The sequence below is a fragment of the Tubulanus polymorphus genome, chromosome 9 (assembly GCF_964204645.1).
Source record: "Tubulanus polymorphus chromosome 9, tnTubPoly1.2, whole genome shotgun sequence".
Taxonomy (NCBI): domain Eukaryota; kingdom Metazoa; phylum Nemertea; class Palaeonemertea; order Tubulaniformes; family Tubulanidae; genus Tubulanus; species Tubulanus polymorphus.
In genome coordinates, this window is record NC_134033.1 from 3,215,002 (window position 1) to 3,237,308 (window position 22,307).

At 40.6% G+C, this 22,307-nt stretch overlaps 1 protein-coding gene across 4 annotated transcripts in view; it reads right to left on the bottom strand.

Moving 5' to 3' along the window:
• Positions 1-5,078: 5,078 nt before the first annotated feature.
• Positions 5,079-22,307, bottom strand: part of LOC141910862 (serine/threonine-protein kinase 25-like) — a 33,625-nt gene continuing 16,396 nt past the window's right edge. The window contains exons 4-12 of one of the 4 annotated variants that reach the window (XM_074801718.1): positions 15,576-15,733; positions 13,602-13,787; positions 12,242-12,384; positions 11,386-11,548; positions 10,217-10,432; positions 9,406-9,492; positions 7,280-7,366; positions 6,207-6,430; positions 5,079-5,680 (exon numbers count right to left, since the gene is read on the bottom strand). In XM_074801718.1, coding sequence (XP_074657819.1) covers positions 5,668-5,680; positions 6,207-6,430; positions 7,280-7,366; positions 9,406-9,492; positions 10,217-10,432; positions 11,386-11,548; positions 12,242-12,384; positions 13,602-13,787; positions 15,576-15,733 — 1,277 coding nt within the window. In that variant the 3' untranslated portion in view covers positions 5,079-5,667. The remainder of the gene's footprint in view (positions 5,681-6,206; positions 6,431-7,279; positions 7,367-9,405; positions 9,493-10,216; positions 10,433-11,385; positions 11,549-12,241; positions 12,385-13,601; positions 13,788-15,575; positions 15,734-22,307) is intronic. The other 3 variants (XM_074801720.1, XM_074801719.1, XM_074801721.1) reach the window with 3 other exon arrangements.

Sequence of the window (22,307 nt, forward strand, 5' to 3'; positions counted from 1 at the left end):
CAGGCGGCCCTCTGGAAATGTAGGACAAGAGTCGCAAGGAAAATTTAGGACAAAAAACCGGGCTGCCAACATCTAAAATGTGCTATCGGTAACAAACTGAATTTTTTTCAGTAACATTTCATTGAAATGTTAAAATTAATCAGTAATCAATGGGGTAAGACCCTCGGTAACATCTTTCACATATCTATTCAAATTAATCAGTAATCAACAGTAAGACCCTCAGTAACATCTTTCATATTAGTGTTCAAATTAATCAGTAATCAACAGTAAGACCCTCGGTAACATCTTTCACATATCTATTCAAATTAATCAGTAATCAAGGGGGTAAGACCCTCAGCAACGTCTTGCATATTTCTGTTCAAATCAATCAGTAATCAACAGTAAAACCCTCAGTAACATCTTTCATATTAGTGTTCAAATTAATCAGTAATCAACAGTAAGACCTTCAGTAACATCTTTCATATTTCTGTTCCAATTAATCAGTAATCAACAGTAAGACCCTCAGTAACATCTTTCATATTTCTGTTGGCCTACAAATTCACCAGTAATCAAGGGGGTAAGACCCTCAGCAATGTCTTGCATATTTCTGTACGCATCGAACAAATCAATCAGTATTTCTCGTTATTGAACGGTCACAAACACTGAAAATCAGAAGCAGTTGACAGCTCTGCTTACACGTTTGCTGAATCCTAAAAACTAGATACCTCAAACAAACGTCCAAAAACAAAATAAAGAAATGATGTGTTTTTTGTGTAGGTTAGATTGGACTGTCGTTTATTTCATACATTACACTGTACAATATACTGTTTATATATATATATATATATAACACAGATTAATGAACTATCTTTTAATAGATTATACCTCTTTATACCTCCCTTATACGAGCGAGGTTACTACCTCTTTACTCATGCATACAATACACACGCACTCGCGTCACTCACAAGATACCTCGCTAACAACCTCCTCATTCAAACTCGGTATATATTTACATAAATAGTTCTACCCTCACACTCCCTCGCAGCCCCTATCCCCTCCCTCCCCCCTCCCCCAGCTTCTGTTGATTATAAGTGCACCGTGAAGCGAAGTCGAAGATCGTAAATATTCGTATTTGAAAATAAAATCAGTTTTCGTGGTCTCGAAACCATTCTTGTGTCGATCTAAAGCCTGGAACCCGCAACCATTCAGACATTCGCCATTGCAACTGTCGTTTCATTTCTCTTCAAGATAATCGGGACAAAAACCAAAATTTGACTGAAAATATGTCTAACATAATAGAGGGGGTGAAGTCCTGTGAAATTTGGACGACCAAAAAATTGTTAAGACTGGCGATTATTACCGGTAAGTTTAGAATGTTCGACAGGTGCAGGATCCAGGCTGCAGATTGATATTTATGTTAAGACGAACTCAGGTTTTTACCGACTGGAAACTAAAACTCGAGAAGACAGTTTTTAAAATTTGGCAGTTAATTCTGTGGCATCTCATCATAGTTACGGCGATGGTGATTAGTTTGATAAACGGCTCGGGACCGGTCGCTGAAAAGTCAGTTAAAATCATTCGACGTTAACCGACTTTTGAGCGACGAGGCACTAGGTCCCGAGTTTTGCGCTCGGAGTAACCTCTTCACTTAGAATTTGTTGATTTTCAAAGACATTTCATTGGAGAGTGATCTTTATGATTTCAGCTGGATAAGTGCGTAAAAGTCGTCCGCAATGTCCCTAAGTTAATCAAACTCCATTGACTACATTTATCGCCATATTATAAACCAGCAATGCAGAAAACCCGTTATCGCAGCTTTGCAGCTATTTTCGATACTTTTTTTTTCTGTTTGACAAGTTTACTATTTCTAAGCTCGAATGCGAAGGGCGCAGCGATGCAGAAAACCCGTTATCGCTATATGTGTCGAATATGTTTAATTTTAAGTGAAATCAAGCCATATCATGCAGAACCAGGTCCTTTCGATTTTCGTTAAGAAATGATGTTTTTTTTTTTCTAACTCACAATGTGCCTTCATAGTTGCTTTAATCGTGATTTCCTAATTAGAATCGAGAAAAACTTAATACACGGCACGAAAAAAAGCGGCGATCGATTTCTCTAAATAATACATTTTCAACAACAAAACACATTATCATCGAATTTTCACATACACCGAAATAGGATCCATACGTATAAAAAACTGCGCGACTAGGGTACGATTTCGTGAAAAAGTTTCAGCTTCAAAACGGTTAAGTTTGAATTTGTTGTTTGTCCTCATCGGAAACATTAAGTGACCAAAATACAGAAACCCTTGCCCAACTTAGAGATGGATAACTACGATTTCACACGAACTTCGGACGAACTAACTTTTTAAGATTTTTCCAATTGTTGACTCGGATTTCTGTTTACCTTGTTTACCAATTTGGTTGGTGTCAGTTTGTCCGTTTACTGACTACTAAACTGAAAATTTTCGTTTTAACTTTTTCACGGAACTGGACCCCGGCGAATGGAGATATCGTACTGGTAACAAAGCTGTCGTTTGGGGAGGGGCGATCAAGCTAATTTAGGGCACAAGTTTAATAAACGTTTATAGATATTATATATTATCATATTTACATGAAAGATGTTTTTTAAAAACTATTCTGTCTTAGCTTCGAGGAACGCCGACGCGTCCATTTACGCTTAATGAGCAAAGATGAGAAATTCTATTTAAAAAAGAAGTTACATTTGATATGTGAATTGCTGCCTTATTAACATCTATTATTACGTGATTAATTAAAAGATAAATCAGAGGCTTCGGTTTCAGGAAAGAGCTCGAAATGGTTGTTTCTTATTCGCTGTCCTCGAAATTATGAACTAACGTACTATAGCGCTTACACCAAAATTCTAACTGCTTTAATTGTTGTCACTGGTCACCTACCGATCTCAACCCTACGAGATGCGAGCGCAACCATTCCGTAAAACCGGGCCCTGAATGAATAACTGTGGTTAAAAAAAAAACAGACGAACACCTATCTTGGACGAACTCAATCAAAACGGTTTTCAAAGCCAGTTTCTGATAACGAGGGACCTTAAATTGGTTGCATTCAATGGGTCAAATGAATATTTGAAGTCACGAACAATAAAGCATTAACTCTTTCAGTGCGCGTACCCACTATGCGGTGTATAATCCGCCTACCCATCATCGCGCTTACTCCAGTGCGGTGTAGCCATAATCATAAATCAGTTAAAATCTCTATTGAAAGATGGCAGCATTAGTAACTAACGATACACCGCATTGCAAAGTTGTCACTAAATATCGGTATGCCCGTTATACACCGCACTGGAGTGCAATTTTCCAAAATGTTTTTCGAATTATCTTTAGCATTTTAAGGTATGAAACTTTCAGCACTGAAAGGGTAGAAAAAAATTTACCAGACACAGCAAGTAGATAACCTAGATATAAATCACAAATATACCAATTATAATATTCAAGGGGCGACCCCGCCCTCCCCGACAGCTTTGTCGCTACAAAGAGGAGTTAACCCTGAGGATGAGTCTATTACACGTTGAAGGGAGTATAGAAGGTTAATGCGAGATTTCTGCACAGAAAAACGAACGAACATTAATAATAGAAACCTACATAACAACGACACATTTATATCAGTCATAAAACTAAAATTACATAATAATAATGGTAATCGTAATAATAATAATAATAATAATAATAGTTATAGAATGTTTATGACGCGGCGCACCACCCCCACCAACCGCGACCGTGGTGGGGGCGGGCGTTACGCGTCGTTTATCATTCAACGCAAAATAACCACCGAACGATCGTATCGACAATGCGTTTTTTAATCACAAGTTTATGCGTCGGAATTGATAAAACACGGGTCGTCACTTTCTCTCGGCCGTTCGTCCCGAGTTGAGGACCTAATGGAATCCTTAGCGTTTTTAATCTAAAATCAACGAGTTACACGTTCGACAGGGGTGGCTTAGAAAGAAGAGGCTATCACCTTGACCCTTCGCCCCTCCCTCTACTCTCAGCGGGTAGGGCTCTCCGCGATAGGTCAGTGAGACTTTGCTCCTACTAGGATGACAGGAATCCCTTTACATCTCTCATAACCGTTACAAGAGCTCCTTACCTAAATAGTGGTTACAGGGACTCAGCCCGGAAGGAAAGATTCCAACCCCGCCAGGGTGACAGGAAACCCCTTTCCTCTATAAGGGATCATTCATCTATTACGTACGCATGAAATTTGACTTTACAGTGCGCAATTGCACTTACCCCTCCCCTAATGCGTAGATAATAAATGAATGATCCCTAAGGGTGACAGGATGTCTGTGAAGTGAAATTTACTGTCCAATCCCGCGAGGGCGACTCCACTCCCCCGGCCTTTCCATCCGTCTGCCTTTCCATCCGTCTGCCTTTCCATCCGTCTGCCTGTCCGTCCGTCTGCTCCTGTGAACTCTTGATTTCTTTCTACCTATCATCACAGTTCATTGAATGTTTGATTTTCATCTCAAGAAATAATAATTATGATCAATAATAATAATAATAATAATAATAATAATAATAATAATGATAATAATACACGCTTTAAATATAATTAAAAACCCGTTTTGCGCGAAAATGAATGAGTCATTTACGAAGTGAGAATGTTTTTAGTAGCAAAGCAACGGTTTCTCAGACACCCTCAGAACACTTCACAGAACGACCCTAAATGAAATGTTCAGAACAAGATTTTTCGCCACGGTCGAATGTAAGACTCCCCCATCAAAACAGATGGCGGCCTACGCGAATCCCCCCATGACATCATCGAATTGCCCGAGAGGAATACTACAACGATGTCATAGGGAGATTACGCACGACCTCGTTCGTAAAAAAAACAAATCTTCGATCACGTATCAATTAAAAACAGCTACGGTAATTAGTGAGACGATTAAACAATAATTAAATCATTTTGACACGGAAAGACGAACGTTTCGTTTGACTCGAGAAATTTCTCGCGACGAAAAGAGAAATCTAGGGAGAGAAAGAACAGCTATCTTTTTTTTAGCACAAATCGCATGAACTGAATCATGATAATACATGTAATTATAATTAATAATAATAATAATAATAATAATAATAATGGTAACAACGTATGGACAGCAGCCATTATTGCGTCGTCTGCTAATGTTGAATATGGCCGGCAGACGGATCTCGGTTAAATCAATATCTATTCTATCATCTATAGTTCTGGAGTAGTAGTTCACTCCGACGTATCTACTCCGTCCTCTCCTCCGACTTCCTTTCTCGTTTAGTTAAGCGTTTAATTTCTTCGATAAAAAAAAAAACGCACAAAATAAAAATCCCGATCCGATGACCTCCTCCACACGACCTTGGACAGTTCGCTTGACTACGACCGTCGAACGGCCAATCACAATTCAGCCTCAATACACGACCTCCCCACGACCTTGGACAAACCGTAGTTCGGCCTCGTTACAACCTCCACACGACCTTGACCTCGGATGAACCATAGTTCGGCCTGGTCGTCAAACGTCCGTCTGCGAATCGGTTCCGAAATATAACGAGTTCTGGTCGGTAGAGGGCAGCACTAGACAGTGTCTGGTATTTTTGGAATTATTTTCACGTTCCTGTTTCAGATCTATATTGTCTGTAGACAGTTCATTATTTTACACATAGATTCCGGTTTTTATTCATCTCTAGGACGTCTTTCTGTAAAGTACAAAACGTTCAGAACAATTAGCCGCCAACTTTTCTGTTAATTTGACGATGTCATAGGGGGATTTCATGGAGGTAACCATGTTTTCTGGAAAGCCCGTGAATTCTGTATCAGCGTGGGTTCTAGTGACCTCATAAGGGGAATTCGCAGAAGCAGCCATGGTTACATATCCACATATTGTTTTCTTAGCAATCATTTTCAGAACAGGTTAGGGGGAATCAGAACTAATATCAATGTATCGTGGTTTAGGGTATAGGGGGAATCTGAACCAACCTGCATATTTCATCTTTCATACCTGTGGCGTATGATGTCATAGGGGGATTCAGAACGCATAACCGTGGTCTATGATGTCATAGGGGGAATCAGAACTAATATCAATGTATCATGATCTAGGGTATAGGGGGAATCTGAACAAACCTGCATATTTCATCTTTCATACCCGTGGCGTATGATGTCATAGGGGGATTCAGAACACATAACCGTGGTGTATGATGTCATAGGGGGAATCATAGGACATACCCGCGTATTTTATTCGTAGCTTGTCGTAATTGCGTTTCGCTGAGCTCTTTGGCGCCGCACCGTTGGATGATTTCGATGACTAGTTGATCAGTTATACCCGGACACGATTTCTCAACCAGTTCGAACGCGTTTTGTAACTCTTCGATAGCGTCTCCCGTTCCACCGCCGCCGCCGCCGCCGCTACTGTGACTCTGTACCATCGACCGACGGTGTTTATCTTTTAACTAGAAAAAAAAAACCACGAGTAAAAATACTTTCAGTCAGGGAAGTTTCTACAGTGACTCTATACATTTTATGTGTAAACGTCTAATGTAGTTGATGTCCTACAGCACGCAAGTGACACCTGGTGGATCATCACTTGCCACAAGTGGAATCCTCTACTGCCACAGTAGTTGATGTCATAGTTAGTTTGCACTAGCAACACCAGGTGGATCCACACTTGCCACAAGTGGAATCCTCTATTGCAGCAGTAGTTGATGTCCTACTACACACTAGCGACACCTAGTGGATCCTCACTCGCCACAAGTGGAATCCTCTATTGCAGCAGTAGTTGATGTCCTACTACACACTAGCGACACCTAGTGGATCCTCACTTGCCACAAGTGGAATCCTCTATTGCAGCAGTAGTTGATGTCCTACTGCGCACTAACGACACCTAGTGGATCCTCACTTGCCACAAGTGGAATCCTCTATTGCAGCAGTAGTTGATGTCCTACTACACACTAGCGACACCTAGTGGATCCTCACTTGCCACAAGTGGAATCCTCTATTGCAGCAGTAGTTGATGTCCTACTGCGCACTAACGACACCTAGTGGATCCTCACTTGCCACAAGTGGAATCCTCTATTGCAGCAGTAGTTGATGTCCTACTGCGCACTAGCGACACCTAGTGGATCCTCACTTGCCACAAGTGGAATCCTCTATTGCCGCAGTAGTTGATGTCCTACTGCACACTAGCGACACCTAGTGGATCCTCACTTGCTAAAAGTGAAACCGTCTATTGGCGCAGTAGTTGATGTCGTAGTAACCCGTTAAGACGAGATAACCCGATCCCTGGACGGAGTACGACTTACCTCTGATATGATAGGAGATATAACAGAGTATAAAATGGTGGACGTTGATACATTGAGACCAGAACTATGACGACTAGGATTTACAACCTGCAAAATACGTTATACAAAAAAACATCCCATTAATCATAAATACGAGATAACTATTTGACTACGAAAAATAGAGCGGGAGATCAGTTCCACCTTGGAAAAGACCATCCTCGCAGAAAAGATGGCCGCCATTGAAAAATCCCCTTATGACATCATTAGTGACATGTGCAACCACGTTCAAATCGATAGCCAATCAGCTTTTTGCTAAAATTAGTGAAACTTCTCCACGAATCATAATGATGATGTCATAGGGAGATTCACGCGAGCAGCCATCTTTCATGGAATATGTGGTTAAGTGGGATGACAACAATTCTAGAGATCCGTAACCATTTTCACTGGTTTTTTACATGCAATAACAAATCCTACAGAATACAAGAAACGAGAGACTGCGGCTCTACTAGGGACGGGTATTGAGTAGTCAGAGAAATTTGCGACTATCAAAAAAATCTAGAGATGAAATGATAAACTGTTCAAACAAATCCTGAAAGAGGAATCTCGATGAGACAAGAAAAAAAAAGATGAAAAATTTGAAGAAATTCTAGAAGATCGAATTCATATCCGTGAAACACCGTTTATCAAAAAATACCCAGCAGACGAAAAAAACAGATATCGGCGAATTGTTTCAGACTTACATGATGACATATAGTACAGTATTGACTGGGATAATAACTCATACACTGCAATACAAAATAATATCCCTGTATAGTGGCGACTCCTATCTAAAGCCCTGTGGTAGTGCTGCCCCCTATAGACTTATACCTCTCTAACTGTGAGCTTATACCTCTGTAAACTGTACAGTGGTGCCCCCTGTGGGCTTATACCTCAGTAAACTGTACAGTGGTGCCCCCTGTGGGCTTATACCTCAGTAAACTGTACAGTGGTGCCCCCTATAGGCTTATACCTCTGTAAACTGTACAGCGGTGCCCCCTGTAGGCTTATACCTCTGTAAACTGTACAGTGGTGCCCCCTGTAGGCTTGTATCTCCTTCCTAATTCGTTATTAAATATTGGAATATAAGTATTTTTGTATTGTGTTATCCCCTATATAAAACCCCAGAATTACATAAAACTGCTATAAATAGAGAAAAATGTCTTAAACATTGCTGGCCCTGTGTTACCCATATAGGATAAGCTGTATAACCACTGGCCAAGTGGACTATAGTTTGATTGGACTAGCCCAGTCTTTCCGCGTACGAGACCCGGGTTCGATCCCCGGTGAGTGCGCGAAATTTCACTGTCACTTCTCGTAATGGTTACCATACAGCTTGTCGTATACGCGTAACACCAGTATAAACGGTGGTACCCCTAGTTTAATACCCGAGGCATATGATTTCCCCTTTCAGTGCTGCCCCCTATACGATCAATAATGTGCTTACCTATAATAATGAAGTAAAATGAATTAATGAAATGCATTAATGATTATTAGAATATCATGCAGCATACAAAATTAATTACATGCCAGTTGGAACATCCTCGCTTGCCAGGGTTTGATAGCCCCCCCACCAAAGCTCACACTAGACAAAATCCGCGGACCTTTCATTGGTCTTTTACAGGTTCCCGCTCAGCAGTCATTAGTCTATGTATTAAGCCAATCAGATATGTTGTTTTTCAAAGACAGGTTCGCTCTATCCAAACAACGCATCTGATTGGCTAGATACATAGACTGGTGGCCGCTGAACGGCAACCAGTCCGCCCAAGAAATCTTGGGTAATGTAATAGACCAATGAAGGGTCTGCGGCTAGGGTTTGTGTTGGCGCGAACTTCAGCGGGTGGCAATGAAACCCTGGCAAGCGAGGAGGATGCAGTTCGAATAATTGAGAGGTAAATAATTTTCGATGGAAAAATAATTTCGATCGCATAATACATGATAACTATAGATAAAATATTCGGCAAGCGAAAAATCATCACAATCAAACTGAGCATTGATCGATTATAAAAAACCGTCGCGAGCGCGGCAAATCGCGGCGAAATTCTGAAACCGAAACCTCACTCCACCGAGCCGTTCAACCCGAAACTACCACCGGTTTTTATAAAACTTACGATCGGTTTGCGGTAACGATCTAACGACGCTGTTTTACGAATCTCGGCCCCGCCGCTGACGCTCGTTTGCGTGAACACCGACTTACTCTACATCGATACGAATATTCAAATTAACCGTACGATTCGTCGTCTCGGGCAGACGGATTTCATTTCCGAAACTATTTTACATTAATTTTCTGAACCGGGGTGCTACAGTTGAGATCTTAATTTGACCTTTTGAATTAAGTTTTTTTTTTCAATTAAACCTTTACCTCAGACACCATTCAATCGCCATTCAATTAAACATTGACTGTGGAGACACTATTTCAGTAAACTAGGAATTAACTGATTTGTCATTTTTTTCTACGGTGTCAACCTAACTTTCTTTAATGTCTATTTCAACTTAGCCTAGCCTAGCTCAGTCAGTCTTGGTAGTACACAATATAGCTACTAATATCTATTTCAGTACAGATGGACAGTTGAACTTAAAACATCGATTCTTCATCCATTTTACTTAATATTGAAAGATCGCCTTTAAGTTGAAGTTGTTTATGATCAATTGATTTTTCGAATTAAAACCACATTGTTTCTACGGCATTTATCCAATGGTCAAGTTTAAACAACTCTTCAACAACCTAAAAACTTATAAGGTAAACTTATAAGCTTTTCTGGTAAATTGAACGTTTCGCTGTTTTGACGTAAGGATAAACTTTTTTTCGATCGCGCCGAGCAAAAACGAAGAACGATAATTCGCTCCAAAAAAAAAAAAAAACAACAACAAAAAAACGGAAACAAGATAAAGGGATAGAAAGACCGTGCCGGTAGAACTTACAGAATTAACAAGCTGTTTAGAATGAGTTGAAACTTCGTTTGAATATTCAGCAGTAGGTTTATTGTTGGTGGTCGAGTACCGGGCGGAGGTGGCCGTAGTAGCGGTAGTAGTTGCTGCGGTAGTAGTAGTAGTAGTTGTGGTAGTAGTAGCGGCGGCATTCGACGAACTAACGACGCCCCCGTGCTGATGATAAATAGTATTATCAACGACGCCGGGCTGTAATACGCGCACGTAAATTGAAAAAGAAAAGAAAAAAAAAAACGAAAAACGTTCATGCAAATTCAACTTGGGAAGAGCAGCAGACGTATGATGAATATATAGAGACACCAGAATTCTGTACCAGATAATGATATGAATATTTACGATTTGAATATTTTAAATGATGACTCTGATTCGTCGAAAAGTGGCCAATCGCAGTGGCTTTTACATTCAGAACTAGCCTATCATTAGAATATTCTAGTTCTTAGTTCTCATGGGGACTGGGGCGGGGGCGAATTGTTTATTTTGAAGAACTTGTTAAATCCCCAAAAAGACAATATTAGGTGTACTCCCGCACCGAGGGGCTAATTTTGAAGAACGGAGGGCCATAGGGGGATTTCATGGAGGAATTCATCACCGCTGCATATTATATAGGCAAACATAGAGAGTTTGCGAGATCAGATTTTGCTGATGAGAATTTCGCAAATAATTCATTTTTCTTCTCGAGTACAGAATTTCGGGTCGACTACAAACTGAGGAATTTCTACGAAGATATCGACAAGCATACAGCCACGTTCACGCTATCGCTAGTTAGTCCTGGAACGGACCAATTTAGAACGGATCCAACCAAAGCTGTTACAACACTGATACGGCTAGATCGACCGGCAAATAAAGCGACATTTCTATTCGCACACAGAAAACTTGGTCCATACTTAGTCCGTTCAAAACTGACGGGACTAAATTCAGGGATCAGTTGCTCAAAAAATGGTTAAAGTTAACTAGTGGATAGTCGACATAGTGACAATTAAAAGCCGTCGGTTATCTTTAACCAACTTCTGAGCAACCGACCTCGAAACTTTCTAAATCGCGTCGCGTGAACACGGCTTTTAACAGTAATCAGACATAGATATAGGGGGCGCTATTATAGGATAATAATCGGATATAAATATAGAGGGTGCGAGGAGACGTACCGTTTTATCTTTTTTATTCGACGACGATTTCGCGTCGCCGTTCTCGAGTTGTAACTCGCGTAGTTCCTCTTTCATCTGCTCGTCTAGTTTGATCGTGCCGCGGATCGTTTCGTAGTCCCACTCGGCGAGCGCCGGATTCGAGTCGCTGTTCTCGTCGTCCGAGCTGCGAATATACAATAGAAATTCTTACGCGCCTGAACTAACTCAGTGCGTCTACACCACAGTGCGGTGTATGAATCGGTGATGGATTTTTGCTAGTACGTCGCACTGCGGTGTATTGATGTAATTAGTAATTAGTTTTTATCCCTATAGAAAGATGGCAGCACCTGTCAAGCATTGTGAAATATTGGTGTGGATGCATTAAAGTGGTAATCCCGTTATTCAACACACTAGGATGGAATTTTTCAAAATTTTCAAATTTCAATCTCCAGCACTATAGGGTATTAATTAGTCAGCACTGAGGGTTAAATGTCCCCATGAACATTACCATTTGGATATTCTCGGAGCCATCCCCTTATTAGAAATACGCTCAATTTTGTGTGAAATTTCAGACGTTTAACATAATGGCTGCTTTTTTCTTTGATTCATCTCGAGTAAAAGAAGATTTGCGGCGATCTTTCTGCACACTAACGACACCTGGTGGATCCTAACCTTGCAAAAGTGGAATCTTGGATTATTGCAGTAGTTGATGTCCTACTGCACACTAGCGACACCTGGCGGATCCTCACTCGTCACAAGTGAATCCTTAATTGCCGCAGTAGCGTTGGATGTTCCCCAACAACAAAATACGATCAAATCTAATTCTTGGATTGATTTTCTTAATTGGAGCATGAACAATAGAATAAAGGTAACATACATGTCGCTATCACTGCTGCTGTCCTCATGCTCTTGTCTCGCCAGTTTCCATTTCTTATGGCTCTCGATCAGCTCTTGTAAAAACGCCGTTTTCTTCGCTTTGCGTATGAACGTGTGTTTCAACAGTTCTTTCGCCGTCGGTCGCTGTGAAAAATAGAAATAAATCAGTCAGGAATCTGCAGACGGGTTCAGGAATCAGCAGGTGGGTTTCAGGAATCGGCAGACGGGTTTCAGGAATCGGCAGACGGGTTTCAGGAATTGGCAGACGGATTCAGGAAACAACAGACGGGTTCAGGAATCAGGAGACGGGTTCAGGAATCAGCAGACGGATTCAGGAATTAGCAGACGGAATCATCGAAATCAAAATGGATGATAGGAATTTGATTGGTAATCATGGTAAATCACCATTACTCCACTCAAATTAAATTATTCGTATGAATATTTACCGTTTTACTATTATGTTAATATGACTTGGTGAGTACCATTATAAGCATCTTCATGCGTTACCAATTTTATACTTTGTTAAACAATTGTCAATATATTATCATGATTGTCAATATATCATTATATTGACATTACCATGTGTTACTATTTTGTATAACATCTATTACTACTTATCATTCGCACTACGATGTTACTATTACTATTATCATTCTCATTATGATTGTTATTTTCAATTTATTTATATTATTATGGATGAGTCCCATCATTATCATATGTTATATTATTGTAACTAATTCCATGATTTGTTAAATAATTACAATCATTTGTTAAACAATTATAATCAGCATAATATTATGTATTATTATTTATTTTGTATTTATATTATTATTATTACTGTTATTATTATTATTATCAATACTATTATTATCATTATTATTATTATTATTACTAATATTATTATTATTATTACTTTTATTATTATTATTATTATTATAATTATTACTTCTATAATTATCATAATGTTTTTCAGGTGCAGTGACTTGTACAGCCTCTAGGCTTTCACTGCTTCCTTCATTTAACTGTTATTTTTCTTCACTATTGTCGTTATACTATCTTGTACTTTAAGTTAAATGAAAAATAAATTATTATTATTATTATTGAAGTATTGCGGTGTTAACAGCTGTAAAGATTTTGAGAATTTATCAACGTTCAATACAGCCATTCTCTTTTTGGACACGCTGAACACCGATCACTTGAGGGTTACGAATGTATTCATAATCCTCGCTGTTATGTCGCTATGGTCTCCATTCAAAACAGGCTGTCGCACCGCGTTTAGGACGTAATTTTTACGAGTGAAAAACTACGGGATAATGGACACCAGAAACAATCGAAACCGTTTTACTTTTTCGGCGACTTACGTTATCGGGATCTTTGTTCAAACAGCCTTCCACGAATTCTTTGAACTGTTTGGAATAATTGCCGGTCAGTTGGGGTGGGTTATTTTTCGGTATCAGGAACAGAACTCTCATCGGGTGCAGGTCGGAATTCGGCGGTTCGCCCTTCGCCAGTTCAATCGCCGTTATACCTAGACTCCAAATATCCGCCTGCGAAAAAAAAAACATTATCAGTTTTAGAATTGGGATATTGACTCTTTCAGTGCGGTGTATTAATCGGTGATGGACTCTGCTAATACACCGCATTACGGCTAATCCACCCATTCGCGGTCGATTTGCGGTTAATCAATTATGATCTCTATTAAAAGATGGCAGCACCTGTTTAACAAAATAAACTGTAACTAACGATACACCGCATTGCGGGGTAGATAATGCAATATAGCTGTATGCCTATCATACACTTCACAGAGGTGGAATTTTCCAAAACTTTTCAAATCATCTCAAGCGCTTTAGGGTAAATGGCCAGCAATGAAAGGGTTAACCAGAATCTGAATAATTTTGAACTCAGAAACTCATTTTCCGCATTTCCGAATTATTTTTCGATGAGTTTTTCTCATAGCTCTTGAGTGCTATCCCCTATTTTGGGGGTGCGTCCCTTCCTGAATCAGACGCTTGATCCCCCCTCGGGTGCGCACATAGAAGACGAAATTTAGAATCGTTAGCAGTTTGGACAAAGTTCTAAACAATGTCTACAGAAACAGACCACGGCTGCAGTTGCTAGAGTTATTAACCAGTGGATACTTGACATAATGACAATAAAAAGTTCATTGTTACTATGGTATTTATCCACCCGGTTATCTCTAACCAACCTTTGAGCAACTTCAGTCCCTGGAACGTGTTGCCATCTGCAGACGGAACGTCGTACTAACGAATGAGACACGAGGAATTTCAATAAGACGGCCGTAAATCATATTAGATTAATTCGATTAGTTTTTCACGCCGTGTTGCGGATATTTCCGCGGTGTTTAAAACGGCAGACGCATCGAGGATGTCGAGGATATCGACGGCAAGAATATTTTCGATGAGAAATTTTTCCGCGGTAGTTTTTTTTCCTCCTCCTTCCCGAAAGCGTCTGCTACGACCACCGGTGGCAGACGGTTTAATTAAGCAGACGTTTTATTGAGCAGACGCCGATGGATGAATAGTCGAAAGTTATTTTAGATTCATCGAGGCCGATGTTTTCAACATCTCTCTCGCGTGCGGGATCGTCGAGTACTGTATAAAAAAATATCCGCTTAAAAAAAAAAAAACACATGAAGCTATTGACGATTCAAACGAAATCTGTTTCGAAACTAAACAGGTTTTTTTGACCTAATTTCAACGTTGTTCCCGCTTGAGGTAAAATCTAAATTGTTCAACCCGGCAAGATCGCGAATTCCGCAATTTTCTTTGAAAGAAAATAAAATTTATTAGATAGCCTTGTCTCGGTGACTTTTTTATTACGAAATATTCGCGAACATTGGCGGGAAATGAAAGCAATTCAAATCTTTTTCCGAATATTTTCTCAGAGGGGACCCTAAACCGGCGCGCTATTGCCGGTGTCAAATAAGTTCCGCTTCATCTAAATTTGAACCCACCCAAAACAGAGGCTGCGCATACGCAGGACTGTCGTTCTAAAAAGAATTAAATCTAATTTGAAACTATGAAAACTGGGCAACAGAACTGGATCCAGTTCCACAGTTGTCAGATCAAATCAGTTCATTTTCGATGCGTTAACCTCGACGATTCAAATTCAAACTCACAATTGCGAAACTCTGGTCCTTGGCTGCAGGGTTTCAATATTACCCTGAATTCAATTCCACAGTTGTGAGTTAGACTTAAAACTCTTCGAGTTTAAATCAGTTCAATTTCAATGAGTTAATCATAAGCCCATTCTAAACTCATAACTGTGAAAGTGCGGGTCCCGATAAATGGTGATAAAACTGATAAATTGCTTACCTTCGTATCGTACGCCGATTGTTTGATAACCTCCGGAGCCATCCAGAACGGAGTCCCGACAAACGTTATCCGTCTATTAGTGGTATTCGTCAGTTGACCGGCGACGCCGAAATCTGCTAATTTCACTTCGCCGTTCTCCGACAGTAAAACATTCGCGGCTGAAAAATATGAAAAAACGAAAAAACCATGAAAAACTGTGGAGTTTCAACAATGGAGCCACCCTTCTATTTTGCCGAGAACGTCATCCATTTGGATATTGTCGGAGCCACCCTTATTGGATACAGGCACAAAAGCATGGCTTCTTCACGCTAAGATTGATGAAGCCACCCTTCGATCTCTCTAAGAACATAATCAGATAACAAAAGAGAATTAATTTTTTCACCTAAAACTACAAATTCAGGTTATTTCCTATTCTACTCAGAGTCTCCGGGGGTACAGGGGACATCCAAGTATTTCTCCTCGGTGAAGGACCCTGCCCTTCCAATTTGAAAAAACCCCGGATTTTTCAAGCAATTACACAAAATTATCCAAGTTAATCAGAGAAATTTCTAAGTTTAAAATGTTTACAATTCATTCATTTTCTATTGAATCACGTATTGATAAAGAATCACGCAGTAAATGGCATTATCAAAATTCCCGGAGTTTTACAGTTTCTTTAGCACAATTTGTCAAATTCCCTGAATATTTTCTAGATTTTCCTGATTCCCATTTTCTAGATTTTCCCGATTCCCTGAGTTTTCCAGGTATTTTTGTGCAAAATCCATCAAATTCCCCGAGATTTTCGAGTTTTTTTTTCTGATTCCCCGAGGCTTCTCGGGTTTTCCAGGTCAGCGGCCTAGCTGAAGATAGATTAATCAATTGCGAAAAATCGCTCCCACTTAATTCAAGGACAACGAATTCGAGTTACGAAACAACAGTTCACCGGTACAGTCAGCTAGTGTCGCGTAAAAACCATAATTACGCGAACCAACAAAAGGCACGAAAAAAAGCCCGGTAATATTTATTTGACACCTCGAGCGCGCGCGCGGCATCGAGGCCTAAAAACACAGTAATAACCCCTTAAAAATAAACCGAAAAAAAAATAATTCATCATTACTATTCCGCGAAATCGTCGCGTGACCTTGAACTAGTTTCAATACAGCAGTGCAGTAGTATATATATATATATATATATATATATATATATATATATATTATGACCGCTGCGAGCAGACGCGCGCGCGCGCCCAGGGCTCATAGCTCCGTTAAAATATGAATATCATAATCGATAAAAACGACAGCTGGTTCCGAACGGTTTTTTGTGACAATGTTACCGATACAAGTAGTACTGACACGGTATATATATATATATATATATATATATATATATATATATATATATATATATATATATTATATATTACACCTGCTTCAATGGGTGTCCGTGCGCTTGTGTATGGGGGGGGGGTGACCTTCATATGAATTGTATATATTTTTATCTCCGCAGCAGGGGGGGGGGGGGGTAACTGATATGATACGCGTATAGATATGAACCGTCGTAAAAGTAGGCAACGAACGATAACGTTTCTCTCTAGTCCAAGGTCGTTAACCTCGGCGAGAAAAATGTTCCCCGACTCTCGTTTTTTGACTTCGAAGTTGAACTCGCAGTTTCCGCGCTTCAAATTAAGGCTTCGTCATTTAAGTTTTCGGAGGCGGATCCAGAGCTTATATCGAGGGGTAGCACCCGATAAGAAGGACAATAATTATCACGAAGAGGCACTAACCACGCGTAACGAAAGGGGGGGTATGTTGGCCCTCCCCTACGAAAATTTCTAAAAATAAACCCCCGCAGATGAGATTTCCAACGATTTGAGCTTGTTTCAACCAAAGAAAGATATATATATATATATATAAAAGAGCCTTTCGACGTCCTCAGGTGGTACCGAATTTTTTACGGGAATGATTTCCGATGCCTACTGAAAATTTAGAGGGTAGCACGTGCCCCAGGTGCTACCCCTTGGATCCGCGCCTGGTTTTCGTGTCGGGAACGTCTCAGGACTTGTCGTTTACGTTCTCACGACTGTCAGGGTGTGTGAATCCGCGCCGCGGAGCTGGTCCGAACCAGACCCGACTCAAATTTGACCTGCTGCCTAATTAGAGAGTGCGTTCACTCGTAAACCACTCATTCCATACTAATAAATGCTTAAACTGAGTGAAGCGAGTCATTTCCGCAATCAGTTGCAAGACCCGTGCTAAAATTTGGTCCGGCCAGACATGGTCTCATGGAACAGTTGGCCGGGGCCAAAAATGCTGGTGTGATCGCGTCAACTATCGACCCTGATAAAAATAAAGATATAACAAAATAACAAATTGTTGGATGATTAAAATGTTCATCCGAAATATTAGAAATATTTCGGGGTGGTCCCTATATATGCCACTCTTCTTCAATCTGAAATGATTAACCCTGATAAAACCTGAATTATGACTAGAACAATTTCTGGAATGAACGCAGCGCAGTATTGTCATACGATACGAGAGAACTGTTGATAGTTCAAATAAACATAGATGATGTATTGTGTATTGCGTATTGAATGAAGGTATCGGCCACCGCCGCGGGACCTGTTGTATCGATTACCAATACACGACGTATAATTCCATACTCGATAATCTAACGTCCCTCGAAGGTTTTAAACCGCCGAAAACCATCTTCCATCCATCCATCCACGCAATGGCATCATCATCATCGCCGGGGTTATTACTGGTAAAAATGAGTATTGATCAGTCTGCTGGTCGGCTGGGGGAAAGCTGCGGCAGAGAGATGGGGCAGACGGCTGAGAAGAGATGGGGGAGAGATGAAAAGAGAATGAGGAAGAAAAGAACAGGAGACAGGGAGAGGGAGTTAAACAAGGAGATAAATCAAAGAACCGAGGAAGGAGAGGGAGATTAAACAGGGAGATAAATCAGAGAAGGGGAGGAAGGAGGGGAAGGGATTAAACAGGGGGATAAATTGGAGGAGGGGAAGGAGGGGAGGGGGTTAAACAACGAGATAAATCAAAGAACGGGAGGAAGGAGAGGGGGATTAAACAGGGAGATAAATCAGAGAAGGGGAGGAAGAAGGGGAAGGGATTAAACAGGGGGATAAATCAGAGAAGGGGAGGAAGGAGGGGAAGGGATTAAACAGGGTGATAAATCAGAGAAGGGGAAGGAGAGGGGAGGGGGTTAAACAGGGAGATAAATCAGAGAAGGGAAGGAGAGGGGAATGAGTTAAACAGGGAGATAAATTAGAGAATGGGAGGAAGGAGGGGAGGGGGTTAAACAGGGAGATAAATCAGATATGGGGATGAGGTGTTTGGAGGTGAAGGAGAAAAAAGAGAACATGAGAGAGAAAGGGGCGGAGGAAGAAGAGTAGAAAGAACAGGGAGAAATAAGAGTGGAGATGAGGGAATGGGGAGAAAAAAGAAGGGAGAGAGGGGAAGGGGAGGTTGAGAGGCAAACAGCTAGGGAAGGTGAGAGCTACTAATTGCTCGTAGGAGAGAGTGAGGCAGAACAAGGGAAGAGAAGAGAGAGAGCAGAAGAAGAGTCTACGGAGCAGACGTGAGCCGTCTGACTGACTTCATGACGGGGAAGATGATAAACGATTATCATCATCACCAGCATCATCATCATCATCATCATCAATCATCCCGAAATTAATCAATAAAACCTCGCTCTAATTTCAGATGGCAAAAAATACAACTAAACCGCGTCGCAACAGATTATCTCACAAACCTGACCCTAACCTTGAAAATAAGGGGAGGTAATTAAAAAATACAGTATTCTTACCCTAACCGTAAAAAAGGGGGTGTAATTAAAAACTACAGTAGTCTTGTCAGTCAGTTCTAAACCTTGCAACTTCTTAAACGAAAGAAAATGCCTCATATTAGGCCACACAAAGAAATACCCGAGCTTCTCAAGAAAGTCAAATTCCGCCCACGTCGATAAAAGTCCACAATAAAAATCAAAAAATCAAATGCAGTCTTTAAAAAAAAAATATAAAGATAAAATTTTCATCACTTTCGAGAAAAAAATCTGATGAGAAACAAGGGTATTTCTTTGTGCGGTCTTATATTTATATATTTCCCTGAACTAAGCATCCTTTAAGCTAAAACCTTTGCGCGAGCGCGGCCGGGCTTCGCTCGTACTCAATCTAAAACGAGGAACTGCCGTCCGAAAATATCACGCGGAAACGCTTTCAGGAAACGTAGGACGCACGGGTCGACGTGGGAAGGCATTAATTTAAAGCTAAACTAAAAATAGACCAGGTCGATGATACAGAGCATGAACAGGATTAAGTCAGTTCTTCGACCTTCTACGAATACAGCCTGACAGAAAAATATAGAATTTCGATAAATTCTATATTTCGATGTATCAAAAAATTGGAGTTGGCGTTTATTTTTTTTCATAGATTATAAAACTATTCTCGATGCGTTTGTTTATTTATCTATAAAATCATTCGCGAATCGATATCGGTAAAGTTTTTTTATAAGCTCCACCCTGTTGTTGTTTATCAAGGAGAAAAACCTGCCAGCACTGAATATATGGATCTTTCAAAAAATGTGTTAACTATTACACGCTATACAGTGAAATTGAGCCCACGCAACTGTGGAACTGGGTTCAGAGTCAAATTAAACCTACACAACTGTGGAACTGGGTTCAGAGTGAAATTAAATCCACACAACTGTGGAACTGGGTTCAGAGTGAATTAAACCCACACAACTGTGGAACTGGGTTCAGAGTGAAATTTAACCCACACAACTGTGGAACTGAGTTCAGAGTTAGACTCAAATTAAACCCACACAACTGCGTAACTGGGTTCAGTCAAAGTAAACCCATAAAATGGTGGAACCGGGTTCAGAGGCAAACACAACTATGGAACTGGATCTACAGTCATGTCAAATTAAACCCATACAACTGTGGAACTGGATTCAGAATCAAAATAAACCCACAATCACACTTGAAAGAAATAGATCTCTCCAAATATGCTAAAACATTTCTAATCAAAATGTTTCCTAGTATTCAATAAGGCTAAAGCAAATGCGAGAAGGACAGGTGTCAGACGGATTCTTTCTGGGACATTGAGTTAGTCCTGACAAGGACTGTGTTAAAGCGTGTTGAAATTCAACAACACCGCTGCTGCCATCTGGGGTGAGAGTAGCGCCATCTACATGACGTCTGCATCCGTCTGCTGCTGGAAGCGCCATCTACAGGAGAATATACGCATCATTTCTATGTCGTCTGCTGCTCAATCGGCGTCTGCGATGTCCGTCTGCTGCTGCTCTGAGGCGTATAAATCTTCTTCGTCCAACTCGATCAGACAAATCTCCCTCAACGCGTCCATCTCGGCGGCCTGGCGCTTCGCGTATTCGTAATACAGGCGACGCACGCCCTCTATACGCGACGTCTGCAAACGCCGACTGTACATGAACGCGCGCGCGTTCGACGACTTGGCGCGCGTGAACTGCACGTCAAGCCGCGCCAAACGCTGGTCGAGCAGCACGACTTTGCGACAGGCGGCGCGGAACTTCTTTTCGATCGCCATGAACTTCTCGATCGCGGTCGTCGTCGAAGACATTTCTGGTCGAAGTCCGAGTTTATAGTAATTAAAATAAAGCGTAGTAGCTGTAAAGTCGCTGATGACTGAATGAACGGATGATGTTGATCTCGAGTCCTGGCTCTGTATTTATAGCAGGTCTGCACAATACACCTGCTGTGGCTACTGTCAAACATCTGGTCCAATCACTGTTCGGATATCAATATGACTATCGACCAATCGCTGACCACGTCTGGAGTGTGCCAGGCATGTGCCAGCACACTGCCATATCCGGGTTATTTCCGCTGGTAGGTTATTTTCGCCGACACGTAACAAAGGAATAATGCTCGGCCTTGAATATATACACGCAGTTGAATAACTAATTTAGCACACGAGGGGAAGCTTTGTTCCTCTTGTGGGGGAAACATTGTTTAGGCCGAAGCATTCAAATGCTCCCGATCCATACCTTATGCATAATGTATACAACATTGATCTTTGATGAGTCTTCTCGGCAAACAATGAATTTCCCCTCGAGTAGTAATTATTAGTTGCGTTTCATTATTCACGAAATCATCCGCAACTAAAATTCCGATTATCAAATCCGATACGTTCGCTGTGCATTATTTGAAAGTATAGAGGATATCATCATCAATCGATTCAAGTTTAATGTAATATCTGTATCTATCGGGAGTGTTGAGATTACCAGTTTGGAATAGAGATAGCCAGCGTACACGCTTAGACATGGAGTATAGATAAATATAGAATTAAAAACCGCCCTAAACAAATTTCAAAAATTAAAATAGAAACACGAACATTTTATGAAAACAAAACACGAAATTAAAAACCTGACGATGGTCTCTGGAAGAGCGCGAAACTTTGCGCCGGTGAAAATGCGAAATTTGCAAAAACTGATGATCGGATCTTGGAACAACCGATGCCAGGTCAAACTGAATGTATAAATCAAGTTTCAATCCAATTGATTCCGACTGCAATTTAGAAGGAAAGAATTCATCTGATCAATAACTTTATCGCTTATCAATATTCTATTAACTTTTCTTTAAATATAAATATAGGAAAGAGTTTTGACGAATTATTTCTAAATATCTGGGAGCCTGAGTTACATAGTCATGCGTGCTTGCCCATAGCTAGCCCATTTTACTAAAACTTTTAAATAGGCCCTATTAG